The 21,686-nt window shown below is 37.8% G+C and overlaps 1 protein-coding gene across 1 annotated transcript in view; it reads right to left on the reverse strand.

Annotated features, from left to right (window-relative positions):
* ACSS3 (acyl-CoA synthetase short-chain family member 3) overlaps window positions 1-20,814 on the reverse strand; it is a gene marked incomplete at its 5' end in the record, with an annotated part of 78,527 nt that extends 57,713 nt beyond the window's left edge. Inside the window, 6 exons of the mRNA XM_010184569.1 lie at window positions 3,638-3,733; window positions 3,818-3,898; window positions 6,127-6,267; window positions 6,563-6,697; window positions 11,518-11,706; window positions 20,670-20,814. Of these exons, the coding sequence (XP_010182871.1) occupies window positions 3,638-3,733; window positions 3,818-3,898; window positions 6,127-6,267; window positions 6,563-6,697; window positions 11,518-11,706; window positions 20,670-20,814 (787 nt within the window). The remainder of the gene's footprint in view (window positions 1-3,637; window positions 3,734-3,817; window positions 3,899-6,126; window positions 6,268-6,562; window positions 6,698-11,517; window positions 11,707-20,669) is intronic.
* Between the last annotated feature and the right edge of the window lie 872 nt (window positions 20,815-21,686).

Consider the following 21,686-nt stretch of genomic DNA (forward strand, 5'->3'; position numbering starts at 1 on the left):
AGACCTTCCTTCAGACTGAAACACTGAGCATAGCTTCTGCAGAATGTGTATGCTCAGTTCTCTGCTCTCGTTGTCATAGGTGGGGCACCCAGAAATGCACTTGTGTCAGGACTTTGCTCCTTCACTGAAAACAGTTGCTAGCTCACCGGACATTCACGAGTGCATGGAGTGGGATGGGAGGAATACAACTGGACATCAACGTCTTTTAGTCTGGCAAATGTTATGCAATGATTGAAAAGTAACCGATTTCCAATACTTTTCTCATTTTCCCCTCCTCCACTGCTCTATGTTTCACACACTTCATTGCTGCCTTCAAACTATTTGTTTTGTGTAAACCTGGCTAATCCAACTATTCCTTACCCCAGCTCACAGTGTCCTTCCCTTTATGACCTTTCCCAAGTGTGACTTGTGGCTGAGGAAGAGATCATATACTGCCAACAACCACTACCTTAACCATTGCATCTCAAAGAAGTTGAATCATCCTGAATGGTATTTGTTGTACAAGCAGTTGTTTGCAGGGCAGGGACAGAATCTGACATGTGGCCAGAAGTATCAGCACCACTACCACCCCAAGGCAAGTCCTTTATACATTGCATTTGAGAAGAGGAAGAGACAGTGTGGCTGGGTTTTTGTGCAGGAGTCTAGGGGGGCTCTGTTATCAAGGCATGCCATGTCCAAAGCTTGTGCAGTTGCCAGGACTGTGCCTGGCACACAGGTAGAGCAGGAACAGGGCAGATGGTCCCCGATGGAGCTTGTTGCTCTACAGAATTTCCTTCACAGCCCTTGGGAAATAATCTCTCAAGGTATAGCAGTTTTCACAGTCAAGCCAGTAGCTCACACTGCCTTTTCCACAGCTCTGCAACCAGTGTTCTAATTCTACCAAAAAACTCCTAAACACAGTTCCATGCTAAATACATGTATAGGAAAGGAGTACACACACTTACTCAGGTGGGCATCTGGACTGCACTGGTTTGCAGTTCCCATTGCCTGCTGTGTCAGAAAGAGGGCCAAGGGGATGTTCCTGCATGTTGCTTTGCCTGGGTCCTCTGGGTGTTGCAGGCATGTAAACATGTGCAGCAACATAGGCATGTTTTTCCCTGGACTTTTCTCCCACACTGTTGGTCTTGGGCTCAAGGGCATGGATGTCCTCATGAGCATTGGCCTTTGCAGAGTGTTCTCCCCTCCCCTGATGATCTGTTTAAGATATCTGTGGTACACTGTGCCACTCCTGAAGCATGGTTGTCCCACCTCTTGAAGAAGATGGTTTTCATCTCCTTGAAATTAACGCAGCACCAGTTGTCAGTCCTCTCCCACTTGGCAGCAGGCTTCACATTAGCACTAGGGTGATGCATATGCTTGAGAAATTTTTGGGCCATTCAGAGCACATGCTGTCAAGCTCCAGATTGCCCCTAGCTCAATATTCTGAGAGGCCAAAGCAACAATTGTCACTATTGCAAAACGTAGCAGCAGCAAAGGAGGAATAATTTTAATAATGTTATAAGAAAGATGTTGTTCAGAAATGAGGCACACCAAAGGAAATAGGACTAGTGAAGAAGATAGAAGCCAAAGCTTGGAAGAAATACAGGAATAGCTTAAAGTCAGAATAAGCAGACATTTGGTGGACATTAGTAAATATGAAGTCTCACATAGCATTTGGCCCTTTTGCACAGCACAAGAAGTACTTCAGAATAAGGTGGGAGCTCTCAACAGTTTTAAAGCTTCCTGTTGGCATATGTACTTTTCATTTGCTCTGGAGAACTTCAAGGCAATGCAGTCCCACTCACTGGATCCTACACTTTTATCCCAAGTGGTAAAGCTTCTGTCTCAGCTTTTTCTGTAAAGAGATCATTCATATGTCTACCACCACTCTGTGAATCAAATCAATAAGCAAGGATAACCAGAGGACTTATTTCAGAACTGCATAACTGCTGTGGTTTGACATATCATGCAGACACAACCCTGATGACCATCACTTTTCTGGCCTTGAGGATTCTTGAACTGCTTTGATGTCTTCTTGTGAGAATCTTACAAGTTTATAGAGTGAACTTCGAGCAGTAAAGTACACTTCTAATTTCTAAAACACGATGCAGGTAGCACTAGTCAGTTCTGTAGTGTTTCATGCAGTGGCATCCAAACAATTTTGGAGGTAACCTCACCTTACTACAAATGTTCATGCTTCTTCAGTATCCCCAGGATTCAGAAACATATTTACTCAAAATTCAGGTACAATCCCAGTACCAGCTACTCACCAACAGCAGTGTTTAAGTTTGTAACACTGAAGCACATGTTAAATTGGTATTGGTTGACATGTTGTGCAGACATCAAAGAATTGTTCTGATAATGCTTGTTCCTGAAAATAGTAATAATCAATTTCTGTTCTAGTATGGTCATCTTCACTCGTATGGTGTATTAGCAGGAAGATGGAGAAAGTTTAATTGTAGTACTCATTATCTTATGCAGAACTTCCACACTTATGATGATGATCTGTAAACCAGTATGTTTCCACCACATCATGCTGACTCCCCTGCTCCACAAACACTGGGTACAGATAGTGCTCTAACAACTGCTATATTCACAGTGCCATCAAAGCTTGCTTCATATGGTTTTTCATGCCCTCAGTATCAGTACATTCACTATACTTTTGCAGTTCTTCTATGCTCTGCCATGAGTTACCACTAGATTTCCTTTAAAGGTTCTCACATTTCTAATTACCACTTCAAATCAACAGAGGTGATCAGCATGCCACAACGGCAGAGATAAAACAACTTCTGTCTCTACAACATTTGAAAAAGACACAACAATTAGTTGGTGGTGCATAGAGTTGGAGAAGCTGGGATATATCCAAAATTCCTAATGTCAAGTGAATGCAGGCAACCAAGTCTCAGCATGCTTAAGAGGTAACAGTGTTGGTGTCTTTCACTTTCACTGCTGGATACTGCATTCACTCCCTGAAGAATAAAGAAGATGGTTGAAGCAACACTGTATCTTCTTGCCTGGTGATTAGAGAATGAACAATAACTTCTGAAAAATAAGAATGTAAGGCAGCATGGTTGCTTCTTTGAGCACCAAAGTTAGGTGAAGCAGGCCACGCAAATTGGACTAGTCACCTCTCCATACCATTGAGTTTAATCCTCCAAGGAGAAGTCCCAAGCCCTGAATGTCATCTGAGTCTTGCCATAAAGTGTCTTGAGTGGTAGCGGGAAGAAAGAAGAGACAAGTCTCCTTGAGAGTTCTGGCTCCAATCATAGAGCTTCCAGTCACCTCCAACTTGGATCCAGTAAGACACACAAAACAACATCCTCTCCTAGATCCGTAATAAAGGTATTCTAATGGCCCGTGCCTGAAGCCTCAACAACACAGGTACATCCACCATCTGCCTTTTCTAGGTCTACTGTTTCGGAGTTCCTGGCCCCTTGACCATCACCAGTCACACTGATGAAGTAGACAAGTTTGAAGGATAGTGCAGTAAGTTTTCCTTAAGTATTACTGTAATAGACAGAATTAACACTGTGAAGATATACGCGCAAATTAAATTTATATGGCATGAAGAATGGACAGGCATAAACAGGGTTATCAGGAAAATCAATGGGAGGAGATGCTGCCTTTTCAAAGGCTCGTTTTTTAGAATGGATCTTACCTCATACAAAACCGTAGTATTCCCATGAAGGAGAGGTCCATAGCAAATGTAGGAATGACCGACAACCCAGCCTAAATCAGAAGCTGCCCACCACACCTAAAATGAAATAAAAACATAAATATAGTGGAGAGTTTTTAAGAGGAGTTAAAAAAAGCTAATATGACATTTAAATATAATTACCTCACCAGGTTTCAGTCCATATACAGCTGACATTGTCCAGTTCAGCATAACTGCATAGCCTCCTGTTGGTCTGACAACACCCTGAATGAGAAAATTTGACTACTTAAGGTCATTTGAAGGATGCTATGATATTCCTGCCATCAGTGAAATCTGGGGGGTTTTAGCAATAATAGACTTAACGTTATTTAATTCCAATAACCCTCAGTTAAGAAAAGGATTTGTTCCGACAGGTACATTTTTATGCTAGCATTCCCAATGAAGAAGTAATTTTGGAAAAAAAAACTAACAGAAAAAAAAAAAAAGAAAACCCACCTCAAGCCCTAGATGACAATAGTTTTCTGAAGATAATTAACAAAGAGTAGAATACTCTCATTAAAATTGGATATACAAATATTTAGTCAACATATGCTGACAAAAAATAAGAGACTATTTATCTCACTTAAACTGTGGCCATCTAAATGCTAGGCATGTTTCATCGTCTAATCTATCATCACTGGAAAAGAGGAGCACCTGTGGAGTAGCCAATGCCTAAAATAACTGGGGTGAATTACTCCCTGAAACGCACCACTCTTTCTGCACTGACTCTTTTTAAAGATGTCAGAAAATTGGCTTAAACCAGATGTCTACTTTTGAGAAGTTTGATACCTAGCCTGAAGTATACACACAAATGTAAAATGAAGAACTTCCTAGTCTTAGCCTAAGAGAGGGATGCAAAAGTTAGAATGAGAGCATATCAATAGCATCGTGCACCTTGGTAAGCCAAAAACCGGCTCTGGAACATCATTAATGAGAAAAATTTTGAAGTATTTTGTAATATTTGTATGTTTTATATGCATTTAATCAAGTCCTAGTACACTGCTTCTAGAAGAAACACTAAGATAAACTATGTTCTGATGTCCCTAACTAAAATACAGGTGAGATACATGTGACCAAACGATTGTCTACAGTGCAGACATCTGCAGCTATCTGTCCATACTAGGCACAGTACATTCTCTTTATGTATGTAATAGAATTAAACAGACACTTTCAGGCATCATCCAAGAAAGAAGGGACTGTAAAGACATATTAACTCATGAAAATGGAGAATGCCACAGCAGAGAATGGTTCAGCAACACTTCACAAATTTCAGAAAGCAGATTGGCTTTGTTAGTCATTTTCTAACTTATTCTTTCTCTGAGATTAACATAAGTTTTGCTATGAAGTTCATGAGAGCAATTTTACTTGTATGACCATTTAAAAGCAAGTTCCTTAAATGAACAGAAAAGTTACTTTATTCATTAAGTTACTCATTGTAGCTTAGTGCTAGTTGACACTCTCCCTCTTATAAGGGTGGTTCATTTAAGGCTGTATTTTTCTCTGGAGAGCCAACACAGTGAAGTAAACTTCTGAGAACTTTTAATTCTGAGATACTGTATTTTGAAACTAACAGTCAAAGGAAATACTTGTTGTAACAGGGGATCTTATCTTGGACCTTTTGACAGTATAATTAAGTGATTCAAGATATATATGTTGCTTTAAAGTGCTCACATTCAAGGCAAAAGCAGAAAACAATTTTCTCAGAAAGCCGATGTTAGTTTTCCCTTACCTCTCCATAGAGTCTGAACTTTATAGGCCACATCATTAAGTAAATTTCTAGTCGTAGCCTAAGCACTGCCATATCCAGGGATGTGTGATACCGTCTCTGAATTTGTGGCGGCAAGACCACGGCTAGAAAATTATACTCAGCTTGTCTTCTACACATTAAAAGAAAATTTTAAGTATCAAGCAAACAGTCAACAGTTTGCTTTTAAAAGTTCTCAGAACTGTTCAGTAACAGAAGCCTTCAGAACATACTTAATTCCATTTAATCTGTAATGTCATTCATTACATCTTATCTATGGGAAGATAAGCTCATAAGTAAATAATGAATAAGCAAAGACTACTCAGCATTAAATGCTATCACACAAGTAATATATTAACTAATCTTGCCATTAAGTAACTATACTACTCTTATCTCAAGTGGTTAAAACATAGAAGTTATTAGTGGATAAAAGATATTCTGCTATCTTCAAAAGTTTATATTGTACTAACATTTTGAAGTAAACGCAGCTAATATTACTACTATTTAAATAAACAAACGTGATTTATTCCTAGACATTGACTTTAAAGTAGTGAAATGTGAACAAATGAAATGAAAACAATTCTAGCAATTCTTATCATTTATAGCACTGAGCACTGGCAAATATTTTCAACTTTTTAATGAAATATTTTCTCAAGTGGAAATGCAAATAGGTTGGTAACAGACACTCAGACTACAGATAGTCCTTTACCTTGGGCAAGCCCGTTGTTCCAGATGTATACAGAATATAAAGTGGGTGGTCTGAGGGAACGGAGACACATTTATAACACTGTGCTTTTGAAAGCTCTTCATCCCAGTCAAGATAGCAATCTGTGGCAAGAGGAACATGACCCTGCCCATTGAAAAATAAAAAAAGTGTTGAAAGAAAAACTGAAGGAATAAATGGAAGTGGGTCAAAAAGCATGTACTATTCAATTTTCTGTATAGTACTTTGCAATTTTTTGTAAAGTAATCTCTCTGCTGCAGTAGTTCTATTCACTATTTAAATCTTATGAATAAAGTTTCTCCGTAAAATTCAAAAACAAACTACAAACAAACACACCAAAAATTGTAGTTGTAAAAGAGAAAAGGCACATGCCTTACACATACATCTGTAAGTTAGCATAAAGGCACAAGTGTACACCCACCAAATTAGGTCGCTTGTAAACGAGAACTTTATCAGGTTTGCTCTGTACCCTGGCCAGGGCTCCTTCTAGGAGGGATATGTATTCCACTTTCCTTTTTGGTTCTACTCCAAAACTTGCTGTTACAACTAGTTTGGGCTAAAATAAAGACGTTAGATTGTTAATATATACATTTGCAATATATTTTATATATGTAACCTAATAACATCTTTTCCATTAAAATCTTTGATTAATGATACTCAATGTATAAAATCTATCTTCACATGACTAGAAACAGGGATTTACATCAGTTTTCCAAGGAAATCAAGCTTGTGTAATCTTGCCGTCCACGCATTTGTTCTTTGTTCAGGAGCACACTAACAACCTCTGACACTTCACCATCTTCAACCAAATTCAAGTAAGAAACCAACAGTATTAAGTTCTTGTGTAAGTTACAAAAAAATTAATGAACAGAGAGAAAAAACAAACTCCATTTCAGCCCCTCCATTAAGAAAAAGTGGCGCAATGATGTCAACAACTCTGTGTCCTGATTAGCCTACTTTCTATCTGCCTGCACACAATAGCATATTTCAAAAATAGCTATAGCACTTTGCTGGCTCTTTTCCAGCCTGTAATTAAATGGCACAGGAGGGAAAACTAGGGGAAAGAGGAAAAATAAGACAAGCAAGACATGACAGGAATACAGAAATACAGGAATACAATAAGCTAAAGTCACAAGATACATAAACGAAGTAAAGCTAGGGTCTTTCAAGTGATGGTTGCAGGATTCAGGATGCAAAACCACTAAAAATCAGATTTCTGTAATCCCTGGGGTTTTTTTTAGAATAATTTCTATTTCCAAATGTGAATTTAGCATCTTTGGCATTAAATTTACCTACAGGTTTTATGTACGATTTCCTAAGTCAAGAAATCTGCATACAAACTCTTTTGATTTTAGTCCCACGATCAGCATTTTTATTTTTTGCATTTCAGGAAATGAAAGGCAGCACCAAAGAAACTATGTGTTAGAAGCCCTTTTAATTGGAGAAGAATGAGTTTTCAGTCTCCTTGCTTTTGGAGTTTTAGAAGTATATTTAACTTATGCCCCTCAGTTTGATCAAACTATTTTACTAACTGTATGCATTAGCATAAATCTCATTAAATAGTCACAAACTGCAATGTCACAGTTAAGGCTGCATTAAGCTCAGCATAGAAAGCACAGATTAAATTGTTTTCTTGTGCAATAATAAATATGTTTCTTGTCCAAATCTGCCATTCAGGAATGTCTGCTAATTACTTTACATTCAAAATAAAGAATTCAGATATGCTTTAAAATTTCAGCATTTGCCATCCTTCTCTTTTGGGATGCACTGATGTTAATAAAAGATGAAAAAATACAATGCAGATAAACTGAAAATTCATCTGTCTGTCTGTCTGAAATTAGATGGTAATTATTGTAAGATATTAACACAGTTCTATTCAACTACTCAAAGATGAAAGACTGTTGTCAACACCAGGTTTACAGTCATTTGTAAACAGTGCCACCTCTGCTCATCAACTACTTTGTATGCAGTGAGCAAACCTAAAAATAACCAATACTACTTTGGCTAAGGTGATGTATTTCCCAAGTGAGTGTTACTATTTGGAAGCATCATGGATCACTCTGTGCAAATCAAAGCTCCATCACTGGCTTTAACTGCTGTTTTCTAGTGGTTTACCTCTTTGCCTACTGGCATTACTTTCCCTGCATCTCTGCTCCCATATTGCTTTTATGCACCCATCTCCCACCTCTGCTGTGGTGAAGGAATGCTAGCAATACTGAGCTGTAGAAAACAAACAAACAAACAACAAACAATATTAAGAAGTAGAATTGAGATAAAGCAAGGCCTGAAAGTACAAGACCAACAATTCAACACACAAAGCTCTTTTGTCTTTGTGCCGTCACATATCTGATCACAAGCCTATGCTCAAACTTACTGCACTTTTCTTGTGCCTTCCTCCTCCATCAGAAAAGTGACATGGATTTTAAAGATATTCAGTGCTTATGCAGTCGTTATATAGTTCTGCTGCACCTGCTGGTACTGCTCTGGCTTTGCAATTAGATGATACATGTCAGATTGCCACAGACATCTAGTTCTGCCAGATACTATATGGTGCTCTAAAGAAAGAGACCTGAATCATACCATCCAAGTAGTTAAAAATAAAAAGCAAGATACTGCCTTCTAATCTACAATACATATTCCAAAAATAAACAGTGCTTCAAGAGAAGACAAGACAGGACTGCAACTATTAGAAGGCAATTGTGCATTTTCTGTATTGGTAGCTGAGCTTGCTGCCTAATCATTCAAAAGGTTGCATTATTTTATAATGAGAAGTAGGGGCAACCATTCATAGCCATACCTGTGTGCAGGAACTATGTCTAATTCAGAATAAACTACTACAAAACTTCCAAGGAAATCTTATTAAAATCTCTGAATGTGTCAACCGTAAATAAGTGAGGAATACAGTATTTCTGACCTCAACAGAAGATAATACCAGTTAGTTTTGAATAAACTTAGTATCTTGCACAATTTCTATTTCAAAGAACTGTTGTTCACTTGCAAATCATAATACTGCTTTAGTGAAGCATTTTCAAAAGCCATGTTTGAAAAACACCATTACTTGAATTTAACTGGGCAAGGTTTGGACTTAAAATCTAAAAAGCCCTCTGGAATTGCTATGTAATTATTGTGATTCAGAAACCACAAGAAAAATCGGTTGTTGAAGGCATAGCAACTACCCTTTTAAATAGGCAAATAAACATATTGTTCTTAAGTATCCTTTTCAGTTTTCCTAGTTTACTAAGATAAAATGCTTAAACAGATGTCATGCTAATTTTTCAAAGTACAGTTAATGCTCTTCAAAAAAGTCTATTGTTTAAATACTGCAAATTATATATTCTCAGATTCAGGTGAAAGGAAAGACAACAAGAAATGCCTGTTCTCATGCTCTGTATCACTTCATCATAATTCTGTAGGGGGAATGTCTGTAACTGGCAATACCTGACAAGAGTAGAAATTATCATCGGCAGGACTCTGCAGCATTCCCAGACCTACTTAAAATTCAAGATAAATTAAGGTAAGCTGGTTAAGAGTATGTACCTTTTCATTGTCACTAGAAAGTGCTTGTTATTTCTTTCACTTAGATCTTTCAATAAAATGCGAAGTTTGACCTTTCTTCTGCAAGAGCATCTTACAGCTAACTTTCCATTCCACATCTTTAACTCCTTCTAATTAATCTTATCAATATTAGGTCCTCTACTAAAGCATCTAAACCAATACATATAAAAGTCTAACAGAAAGGTTAAGGTTTTTTGAGACTCCTTCAGTTAACTTCTGAGTTCAGTAGAATACCATCTATCACAACTACTTATATACAGAGTTTAAAGCTTTACAGTGTTGCAAAATTGGGGCATGTTTTGAAATTTAGATTGAGCATTTGCCTCTCCTCTTTACTTACACTTTCATTACATAACAGATGGACCAAAACTCATCCACAATATTTAGATCTGCCTTTTAAGGAAAAAAAAGGGCAATGTAAAGTAGCAATTAATCCATGGCCTGCAGCTAGTAATTCTACAGCTAATTCTGCAAAAAAAAGCTTGGTATGTGACCTTAGGCAAATCACTTAACCTTTCTCTGTTTTATTTTAATGCATGAAGCAAGGATTATGATTACTATGCTGTCTCCCTTTGTTCCTCAGAAAAAATCCATTGGGGTTAATTAGTTCATATTTGCAGAATACTCTAAAAGTAAACATGCTAGATGATTTGTATTGTAGCAGTCTTCATTTTTAAAGTTTACCATTTTTTCGTCTACGTTATTTTTCTCTAATGCTATGAGTTAAAATGCATTTTTATAGCCTGTTTAAAAAGTGGGGGAGTGGGAAGAAAGACAGGGAAAACTATGGAGCTGTTGTTGGCCTTCTTCCAGCTTTTTTTCACAACTGCAACAAACAATTTCAGCCATTTTATTACTATATCTTTGTTAACACATCAAGGCAGGGAGAGGGGATGCATTTAACTTTCCATTTACAGATATTCATCAAATCCAAGACTTGGTGATCTGAAAAGCACTTCTGTACACAGAAATAGAGGTAAAAGTTCCACAAATCCTATGGACTTTACCATGCATAATATTTTGGCTTGTATGTCTAACCAATGTGATTCAGTGATAGGTGGCTGCCACATACAGTCTGAATGACCCTGGTAACTGGTCAAGACCACAAAGACTTTTGTCTTATTCACTGCTAGAAAATAGGAACAGAAACTTCCAGTATAAACATTGTTAGCTGTTTTGAGACTAGTGCATACGCAAGCTACTAATATGCACGTGTAAGCTACTAAGCAGATCATTAAAGTACTATTTGCATTTTCACTTACAAAGGCTTACATAAACAAGCTCAACTTGTGCCGAACTCAGAAGCCTTTAAAGCACTGACTTCTACTAATTATGTTCTCTGCAGAGTCACTACTTAAGGCAACTGGCTCCCTAGCTGCCTTGATCCATGCAGAAATTAGATGAAGCATATATATAGCAGAAAAAATGTACTACTTAATACATCTAAACATCAAGTAAGCCAATGAAGTAATTTACAGTTGGCAGCATTTTTCTCATACACTTGAGGAAAATGCTGCGTGAAAAGCCAATTTTAAGGTGATGCTTTGTAGAAAAAGACTGACAAATACGAGAAGAAAGTATCCTCTAAACAGACAGCAGCGTGTTAAACTAATGCTTTTTAAACAGAGGTCAAAATTTGTATCTCAATGTCTGCTATAAAATATCACCCTCAGCACAGATGTAGTACTTTGCTCAAAATTCAATATTAGGTATTATAAACAAATTGAGAATGCATGCCCTATGAAGAGAAAAGAAGGTTTTTGACACTGACGTACATGAGTAACTAAAGCAATGGTGTTTGTTGTTCCAAACATGTATTACCTTTGCATGATCAATGCGAACAGAAAGCTCTTTAGATGCAAATCCACCAAAAATGAGGCTATGGATGGCTCCTATTCTTGCACAAGCCAGCATACAGTACACTGTCTGCGGAATCATGGGCATGTAGATGACCACACGATCTCCTTTCTTCACTCCATGTCTCACCATAACATCCGCTAACTTGGAGACCTGTACTGACAAGACATTCATAACATACTCAACATTTCTCCACATCTGCTGTTACCCCATTAAAAACAACTTTCACATCATCAACAGATGCAGGACATCACAGAGACAAGCCAGTATAATACAGAAAGTTGATGAACAACGCAATTCAGGTTCAATAACTTTATGACAATTTATTTTTTGCAAAAAAATTGTAATGCATTTTTCCTTTGTAAAATGGGAATGGACTGAAGCTAATTCTTTTACACATTAGAGAAAAAAAATCAGTAGCCATGTTTTGCAAATTTTTAAGTTACACTCCATCCACTCATTCTTTTATCCAGATCACTGCTATTATTTCTTCATTCTAGCTTTTAAGAATGGATGCAAACAGAGCATTTCTTAACACAGATTCTGTCCTAACTGGGTAAGTTTGAAACACAAATCAATATGTAGTGATATTTTCTCTACTATAGCGTTGTAAACTTCTCACATTCTGAGACAAGAAATCTTACATCCTGAACCAAATGTAAATACAAATTCAGAGAAACACAGTTAGATTTAAGGAGCCATTTTTCCTCTCATTTTCAGATTTTCTTTTTTGGTATGCAGAAGCCTGAAGACTTACTATGCATGGCAGCAAAGGACTCAAGAAATGTGATATATCAGCAGCAATGTCAGCCATCTGTAGCATCATGAGAATATATTTATTACCTTGACAGTGTATAGCATTCTGTCACAAAACTAGGATTGAATTTTTCATTAGTACACCAGGACAGACAGTTTAACACACAGTAAGTTCTGTTAAGAGTGAGCATGGGAGCCTGGGACAAGCACTGTGCACTTGTCCCGACTTGCTTGTTGCAGCATGGAAATGTGGAAAAGCAAGTTACGAGTTCCCTAAGAGCAACTGAATGAACTCAGCTGTCAGAGCTTTCTCGAGTTCCAGAGGCTGACAGTTGTGTAACACTCAGCACCTAAACTTGCTCACTGCCTTTACATTTTTCAATTAGACATCAGTGTGTAGAGGTGTATAAGTAATAGAGGTAAAACTGCATGTAACTGTACAGAAAACATGGGCTAATAGGTTAACAGGAAAAATTGTAGACTAAGAAGAAACAAAGTAGACTAGTAAGTTAACAGGAAACAGGATGGATGCAGAATCATCCCAGGAAGTCATGAGCTGGAATAGTCCATAAGCCTGGTTATACAGTAGTCAGACCTAACAAAAATGGTAGCTTTGCTTGCAATAGCTCTACATTAGAGGTAAGACTAAAAAGTTAAATACTTTAGGAAGTTCTTGAGATACCCGAAGACATATAAATCAAAGTTCAGAACAAAGGAGTTGCTCAGTCTTACAGGGGAACTTCTCTTATTACAGTAATAAAACTCTTCTTTAACAGGTTGCCATACCCTAGAAAATACTATGGCAAACATAAGATGCTTAAACATTCTAATTTCTTTCCCTATAAGCGTTACATGACTCTCCTCATACATTAATTCCTCATATCTTACCTATACTGCATTATTCCTTATTTATTCATTATATCACACAGATAAAGTTTCAAGTGAAATTTAGTCTCATGAAAGACTCTTTTCTTCAGGTGCTGTCAGACTGGAGAGAAAGGAATGGGGAGACAAACTCCTGAGAGCAGCAAGGGGACACTGCCTGTAAAATAGAAAACACCCAAGCCTCTGAAGCAGTAAGAGATGCTTTTAGTGACCCAGGAAATAATGCAAGCAATGGGACCAGCCTAGGTGAATAATACATGGTGTACAAGCAGGATTGGAGGGAAGGATCCTCTTTTTCAAGGATGAGTTGGTCAGGAGGGTAGATTTTCTTTGAAATGTTTTACTTTAATTTACATTATTAATCAAATTTGAGTTTTCTCTATTTAAAGAGTTAGCTTATTCCAGTTAAGTGTTTCAAATTCTAGTACCACTGTTACTTTCTGAGATTTGTAGGCATTAGGCTCTTTCTTTTATGGTCATATTCAAGAAAACTTTGGGCAATCACATCCAATCTTAGAAGCCTATCTGACAGATACACGTACTGAAGAAGATCATGTAACATTACTGACTTTCAGCAACCTGAGACAGTAACACCCAGAAGCTCTAGATGCATCTGATGCATGTGTTTGCATTAAATACATAGCTTATCCACATCTAACTACACATATTTCTACACTTCTGCCTGAGGATTTAAGAAAATGGAAACACAGAAGCCCCAAGTATGCAGGCTTGCATCAGAAGATAACAGCATAGCTCGCATTTTTTATAAACCCTGCATAAATCCCTGCTACTTTCAGCCGCAAGAAAGAATATGTTTATAAAGCAAAGTCCTCACCATATCAAGCTGAAAATTACACAAACTAGGTATGCCTGTGATTTATTTGTAATAGACCTCTTATATTAAATGTCACTGATTATCAAAGGAAAATATTTTTAATTCTCGACCTATTAATACCTATCAATACTCTATGAAACTGACATACACTATCAAAACCCAAGAAAAATCAACAAGGCCTGGTCATGTAAGCAACTAGACTTTATTGTCATACCACCAGCATTTAGTCATTTCTAGATAGGATTGGTGAAATTAATTGTAAGGATAACAACTCTACTTCCAAATGTAAATTCTTTTTCTATACTTCCTGCTGTGAAAACATTAAAATCTGCAAATTCATTGTAACATAGACCTAATATCACCTTTTCTCAAAGAACTGAGAAAACGACTCCTTATCTTTGCTGCTTGTGTGACTTTCAAGCAGAGTGTTGACAAAAAGGCCAAAGGGAATGAAAACAATAATAATTTCATATTCAGTGTAAGTGTGGCCAGTAAACAATAAGTAGTTGAACACAACGATGAAAAAGGCAAATTTTGCCTACTAAAAGGCCTCATTTAAAGATCATAATTAGTAATTTTGTAATAGAAGTCTCCCAGTGCCTGTACACAAGCTATATAACTTTGGTACTCGACTGCAGGAGGGAGATAGTGCAGACACCTGCACGTACTTAAGTAATTTTTATTGAAACTTACCACAGTGAACTACTTAAAGCAGATTACATGTAGCAGGAACCACATCTCTTCCATGCAAACCCAGTAATCACTTGTTTGCACTTAACCTCACCACCCTAGAGAGTTTAATGTCACCAAAGACAATAACCTAATACAATACATCGGTATCTATGATTTTCCTTATGCCCTTTCCCTCATCCTTTTGACAGCCAGGGAGCATTTGGCCTACCTAATACATAATAAAACACTGTCTCTGTCTGTAAATATTTGGAAGACTAGGGAACATCATAAATCAGGTTTACATTGCCCTTAAGATTGATGTGGAAACCCTGAAACATCCAAGCAATCACTCTTCCTAAAAAGGGAGGGGGGAAGAGTGAGTAGTGACATTTCATTAAACTGTTAAAAGCCATGAAACTTTCCACTTTGTTATAGTGTGTTGTCACTTATGATTTACATTAAGACAGCATACTTCATCACTCAAAATTTTACAGTTGCTATTTTCCTACCAGCATGCTATTTCTCTGCTTTACTTCAAGTTTAAGATTGCTCTATCACTGTAATATATTTGACACTTCAGTAATAAAATCACTTGAGACCAACTGATATAATAAGAAACTCAAGTAGGCTTTCAGCTCTGAAGATCTGGGCTTAAATACAAGCCCCCAGCGAGCATGGCTTTATTTCTACCCAGTCACCAAACAAATACCACTTCTGCATTAGCATTTGCACCTGGCTGTCCCCAGCAGTTACAAAATGCAGATTTTGGTCCATGCCAAAAGAACTCTTAAAAGATACTAAAACAGAAATTCTGCTCCAAATGCTCAGTCCTGAGTTAAACAATAACCAGGTCTCACCAGTTTTGAGTTCTTCAATGAAAGCTAAACACAAAAGGATTCTTCAAATACCAAGAGCTCCTGAAACATCCTGAAGTGCATCTCATGGTGCAAAAAGAGCCATGTCACATACACATTCCTCTAAACCAAAGGCAGCAAGTTGCCTTACGCTCTTCAGCTTCTCCACTGTGTCATTTTTCCAAGACTACTACAGAAAGTAGCTTTCCCTCACGGCTTGATCAGCCTCCTCACTCTTCTATTACTCTTCTTAATTATTGTTTCCTCCTTTTCCTACTGCTGCAAAAGCTTCTCCAGCTGAGGCACCACCCTGCTGCTAATGTCAAGCCTGCTGCCAAGTGGGAGAAGACTGAAAAGTGGTGCTGCATTCATTTCAAATAGATGGAGACCATGTTCTTGATGAGGTGGCAAAACCATACTTCTCAGGGGTGGCACAGTGCATGTGCCCCTGTCACAGATCTTGAACAGATCACCAGAGGAGGGGAGAGCACTTCATCAAGCTCACTGCTCAACCACACACATCCACACCCTTGGTCCCAGGATCAGCAGTCCTAGGACACAGTCTAGGCAAAAGCACGGCAATGGTGATTTCATACCTGCCCAGAGGACCCCTGTGAGACAACATGCAAGAACATCCCCTTGGCCCACTCACTGCCATGGCAGACTCTGGGACCTGCAAAATTGGTGGTCTGGATGCCTGCCTCAGTAAGTGTGCACACTCCTTTCCTGTACAAGTACTGAGTGTGGGACTACATTTAGGAGGTTTCTAGTAGAATCCAGGCGCCGGTTGCAGAGCTGTGGAAAAGGCAGTGTGAGTCTCTGCATTGACTGTGAAAGCTGCTATGCCTTGAGAGACAATTCCCTGGGGTCTGTGAGCAGTGAGGAAAGTTCTGTGGAGCAATAAGCTCCACTATAGACTGCCTGACCTTTTCCAGCTCTGTCTGTGCTCCAGGCAGAGACGTGGCAACTGCATAAGCTGTGGACATGGCATGTCTTGATAACACAGGCTCCTGCACAAAAACTCAGCCACACTGTCACAGAGGCAATGTATATAGGTATACCACCTAGTGGTGATAGTGGTGCTGGTACACTCTTCCAAAAATAACAACAAAAAATACAAATCAGGATGATTTCCCTGCTGACTGGAAGCTAGACAGTGTTATTCCAATTTAAAAGAAGAGTATGAGGGAAGACTCAGATAACTACAGACCTGTTAGTATAACCTCAATTCCTGGAAAAATTATGGAGAATACTGTACTGGATACTACTGAAAGTCATTTAAAGAATAGTGCAATCATTAGGCACAGTCATGACAGGTTCACAAAGGGAAAGTCCTGTTTAACTAACCTGACGTAGTTTTTCTGGATTTCAGTAAGAGTTTCGATACTGTCCTTCACAGCATCCTTCTGGACAAGTTGTCCAACTGTGGGCTGAACAGGTTCACGGTGCACTCGGTGAAGAACCGACTGAAGGGCAGGTCTCAAAGGGCTGTAGTGAATGGGGTTACATTAGGCTGGTGACCGGTCACCAGTGGTGTTCTGCAGGGCTCAATCCTGTTTGATCAGAAGTGATGCCATGGCATTCACTCCACAGAAGAGATGGGTTCCAGAGAAGTATTTGCCTCAGAAGGAATTTCTGGTACTTGTGAGGGAAAGCCCATAGTGTTCTGCACAACTCCTACAGCATCTTTGTTCCTCTAAAATGTCATTATTAGGACAACATCCACTCGAGTGGGGAGAGACATCAAGCAGCAGTGAGATAGATGAAGGGAGAGCACAGCACTTCCTAAAGGAACCCACAAATCAAGGAAGCGAAGATTTGTGGGATAGCTATGTTCAGATGGCTTTGAACTGAGCTATGGGATATTTGGTTTAAAAGATTAAAATAAACCTAATCCTAAGTAAAGCTCACAAACCACGTATAGTGGAAATGCCAGGAGACTGAGCAGTTAATTCAGCATGGCTTTGCTTCACTCATCTGCCCAAGCCGCACCAAATTATACATTATTGTAGGCATCGCTGATGTTGACATGCTGCAGTATAACTATCTTCAGTCAGGGGAGATCAAGTTCCAGCTGCTTCTTCAGACTTTTACAGTGTCATTTGGAAGTCTTTTGTGTGGAATGTGAAAAACCCAAGACACCACTCTTTGTAAATTCCTGATTAGTCTCATTCTTTAAAGAATACTAATATTGATATTTCTGAAGAGCTACCCCAGTGACATCGCAGTTAAATCTTTCCAAGACATACACTGAAAAATGTCATTTGAGATTTAAATAAGATAAGGAAAAGCAGCATTAAACAATAAGTCTAATATATATTTTTATCAAGACAATATTGCCTTACTAGACAAACAGGATAAAAAGTCATGTTGTCAGTCTCAGGAGGATTTTCTGTCTGTACTCAAGTTTTGATTCTAAAGCAATTCTGAAGAAAAAAAAACTTGAAATGAAGGTCACTGTTTCTAGCTAAGAAGGCATTGGCAATTTTTCAAGGAAGTAGACAATGGAAGAAGATGCAGTAAAGCATGAAGAATGAGAAAGACTACTAAAACAGAACAATCTGGGAGACTCCTCAGTCATATGCAAGAAATATGAGCACAGCAAGAAAGATACACACATAAATCTAAACTGAAAATGGCTAATGGAGCTATTTTGGAAGCAGATGCTTTTAGATTGGATAATTATGGACAAAATCTTCCTACAGTAGAAATTACATCCTAACCAATTGCTGATAACCTGAAACCCTTCTTTCTCATCCATATTTTAGTAACACACAATGCTGTCAGAGGCTTGGGGGTGCTGGTTTTGTCTAATCCTGTCTTATTACAGCACTTAGAAATTATTCATTATGACACTGAACTCAACATGTTAACTGTGCATTGTTGTTGAAAGAGTCACAGAGAGAAATTATCTGCTTTTGTGTACACGATCTGTCAAGCATCAACAACTGCAAATAATATGACACAAATTCTTGAGATTTCATTTTAGCAGGTGAGGCAGACTAAAGAATACACCCAGTGCTGTAAACAGAAAGGTTTTTCCACCTACCTAACAACCTTTGCCTTAACCTGAAAATGGTAGTGTTTTTCAACATAGCCAGAACATTCTAAGTTAACAGAAGACATTGCTCCTTATTTGTTCCGGGAATCTTTATATTACCTCACAACTACACAGATTCAGTAATATTTCAACAGAATTTGTGTCCCCCTTATCTTTTCCTGCCTTCTCACTACTGGAATTGGAGAATCTCCCAAGACATACTCAAAACTTCCACCTACATTTCACTAGCTTCAGTCCAACATTGTAATCCTCATTTAAAGGCCTATAACAGGCAACAGGAAAGAAAAAGGTCCAATTGGTACATTCTGGAAGACCGCTATGTCTGAAATTTGCCAAATTCCTTCTCTGCATTTGGAAGATTTCATCTGTAAGAACACATAATTAACACACTTAAAATGCAACTGAATGCACTATATACAATGTCACTTTAACTAACTGTAACTCTCAAGACTTTCCAAGTGTAGTTGTACAGAACACCATCACAAACTGATCTTGCCATTATTTACATCAATCAAGAATTGCTGAAATTGTCCTGCAATCCTTTTATTCCAGTTCTGCCAAAAAAGCCCCTGAACGTTTCCCACAGGTTGGGCACTAAACACCCACAAGCTTCCAACAATTCTGTCAATTATTTATAGTTTAGTGGTGCTTAATTTTAAAACTGCAGCATCACCGTAGCTCTTAGGTCTGAACTGCAGTGTAACAGGTAAAAAGGATAAGTATAATTTGAAAACAACAGGTTTCCTGCGTACATCACTCAAACTATCCCACTCTCCCTAAGGAACTATATTATCTCATTTTTTTGATCCTTACCATGAGTTTGATCCTGGAACAAATGATCCAACCTGCTATAAAATTCTGCATCTTCCAACCCTGTGACCCAAAGTTATCCTACATAACTTCCAGTGAATCCATTTACACACTCCTCTTATTACCAAAAGCCAGTAAGAATTTCACCACTTCAAGTGCTGATCTTTTGTAGAGACATTTTCAAGAGGCAGCCTCTCCGATAAGAGACCCTCATTACACTATCGGCTTATTGGCCAAACAAACTACTAAACATTTGTTGGATGTGGACAGTCCAAACAATAGTCTGCACACAGGTACACACTGTCAGGCTATTTTAAATTGGGAAAGGAACTCAGGAAAGAAGGCAAAAGGCTTCTTTTGCCAAGCCAAGAGGTTCATTAACTTTGGTCATACATCTGATCTGTACTCGTACTGATCTATAATGAAACATGCAGAGCACTGAGAGTCGGTTTCAAAATGATGGGATATTGTACTTCTAGCATACACTGAGCAGCCTGAAAACACAGTGACAAGCAGTGACTGAGGGCTGTGAGCCAAACGCCATCACCCATGCTCCACAGTAGTTCAGTGGGCCTTTTCTCAAAGTCTCTCCTCGCCCTTACAAGGTATCTGATACAAAATACACCAGCCCATGGCTTTCCCATTTTCAGCAAAACTCTTTCTGAATACCTTTGTTATCAGGTGTCCAGAAGTTACCAGGTAAACCAAATGAAATTTATTCCACAAGAATGGACTAGAAAGCTTCAATAGACAAGATATTAATCTCAAATCCCACTTTTCCCTCATATTCCCTTTTGATTAAGGAAAAGAGCAAACTGTAGAGAATTAAAAAACAGTATTTAGATAGGACTCAGCTATCAGCAAGATTATAATGAATTTCTGAATGAGTTCTGCTACATACCCCACAGAACTTAAACCACTTCTTCCATTCCACTTTGCTTTACCTTTTAAATATGAAATAAGAGCTGCTAGGGGAAGAAAAAAAAAAGAAATCAAATACCGTTCAAAATTTAACCAACCAGTAAAAAAATTATTAATTTCCAGAAGAAAAAGAAGAACTAGAGGAAGATCAAAACCTCTTAGATGCAGTATAATTTGGTATAGGTAGTGAAGCTTATAAATCAATACTGAGCACAGCAAAAAGAATAAGCTAGCCAGGTAGACCATTTCTACCCCTGTAGCATCTACCTGCCATGCAGAATTTACTGCCCATTTTCAGTAGCCAGGTTATTCTCAAACATACCTGTTCAAGAAGTTCCTTGTATGTTATTTTCTCTTTCGTATTTGTAACAGGACTGTCATAAATAATGGCAATTTGGTCTCCTCGTCCATTCTCAACATGACGATCTACAGCATTGTAACAGATATTCAGCTCTCCACCTACAAACCTAAAAAAGAAGTTGGAAGTACATAATAGCCAACCTTCCAAACTAATCAGACTATTTTTTGTTGGTTTTGTTTTGTTTTGTTTTTTAAAGGAATGAGAGCATTTAATTAAAATATAAAATATTATATTAAATATTATAAAATATTATAAAAAACATTATACTCAGTTCAGGAAGTTATTTTTTATTCTATAATCTCACAATTTACTCAAAAAGCTAAATAAGCCTATTAGTGAAAAAGTGATAGTAAAGTACTGTACCTTAATTGACTTAACTAAGAATTGATAAGCTTGATTTGATTTAACTTACTCTGCACCAATCATTCTCATTTTTATAACTAAGGTTTCACAGAAGAAGTATACATTCACGTAAACTGACATTATGAAAGTATGTTATTAATACTATACTACTTTGTATTGGTATGCACACGTCTTTTTCAAAAAGAACAGGTTCAGGACTCAAAGTATTCTTGTTCATCTCTTGGCAATAACAGTTAAGCATAAAAGCATCTATATGTAAATGAAACTGACTCCAACAGTTATAAAATCTTATATATTTGTCTGACATTTATAATGCATTTGACATTACCATGTTTTACATCAGTGGCTCAAAATCACCTGTAAAGTGCTGTGAGTCATAGCCTCTTCAACAGCCAGACATTTACAGAAAATTCTCATCTTCTAATTAAGGAAAAACACTTCACAAGCTCAGGTTTAATTTTTATTGTCATTTTACAGAGAAGAAGAAAATTCAAGTGCAGCATAATCCTCAAGTACAGAAATACAGAAGGTATCAGATACAAAGATGACTCTACTGACTGAAAGATCTAAAAATTAAAGTCCACTCTAAATAATGCTCTTTGTGTTTGTTTTTCT

This window comes from Mesitornis unicolor, unplaced genomic scaffold (genome assembly GCF_000695765.1).
Source record: "Mesitornis unicolor isolate BGI_N332 unplaced genomic scaffold, ASM69576v1 scaffold2020, whole genome shotgun sequence".
Lineage (NCBI taxonomy): Eukaryota > Metazoa > Chordata > Aves > Mesitornithiformes > Mesitornithidae > Mesitornis > Mesitornis unicolor.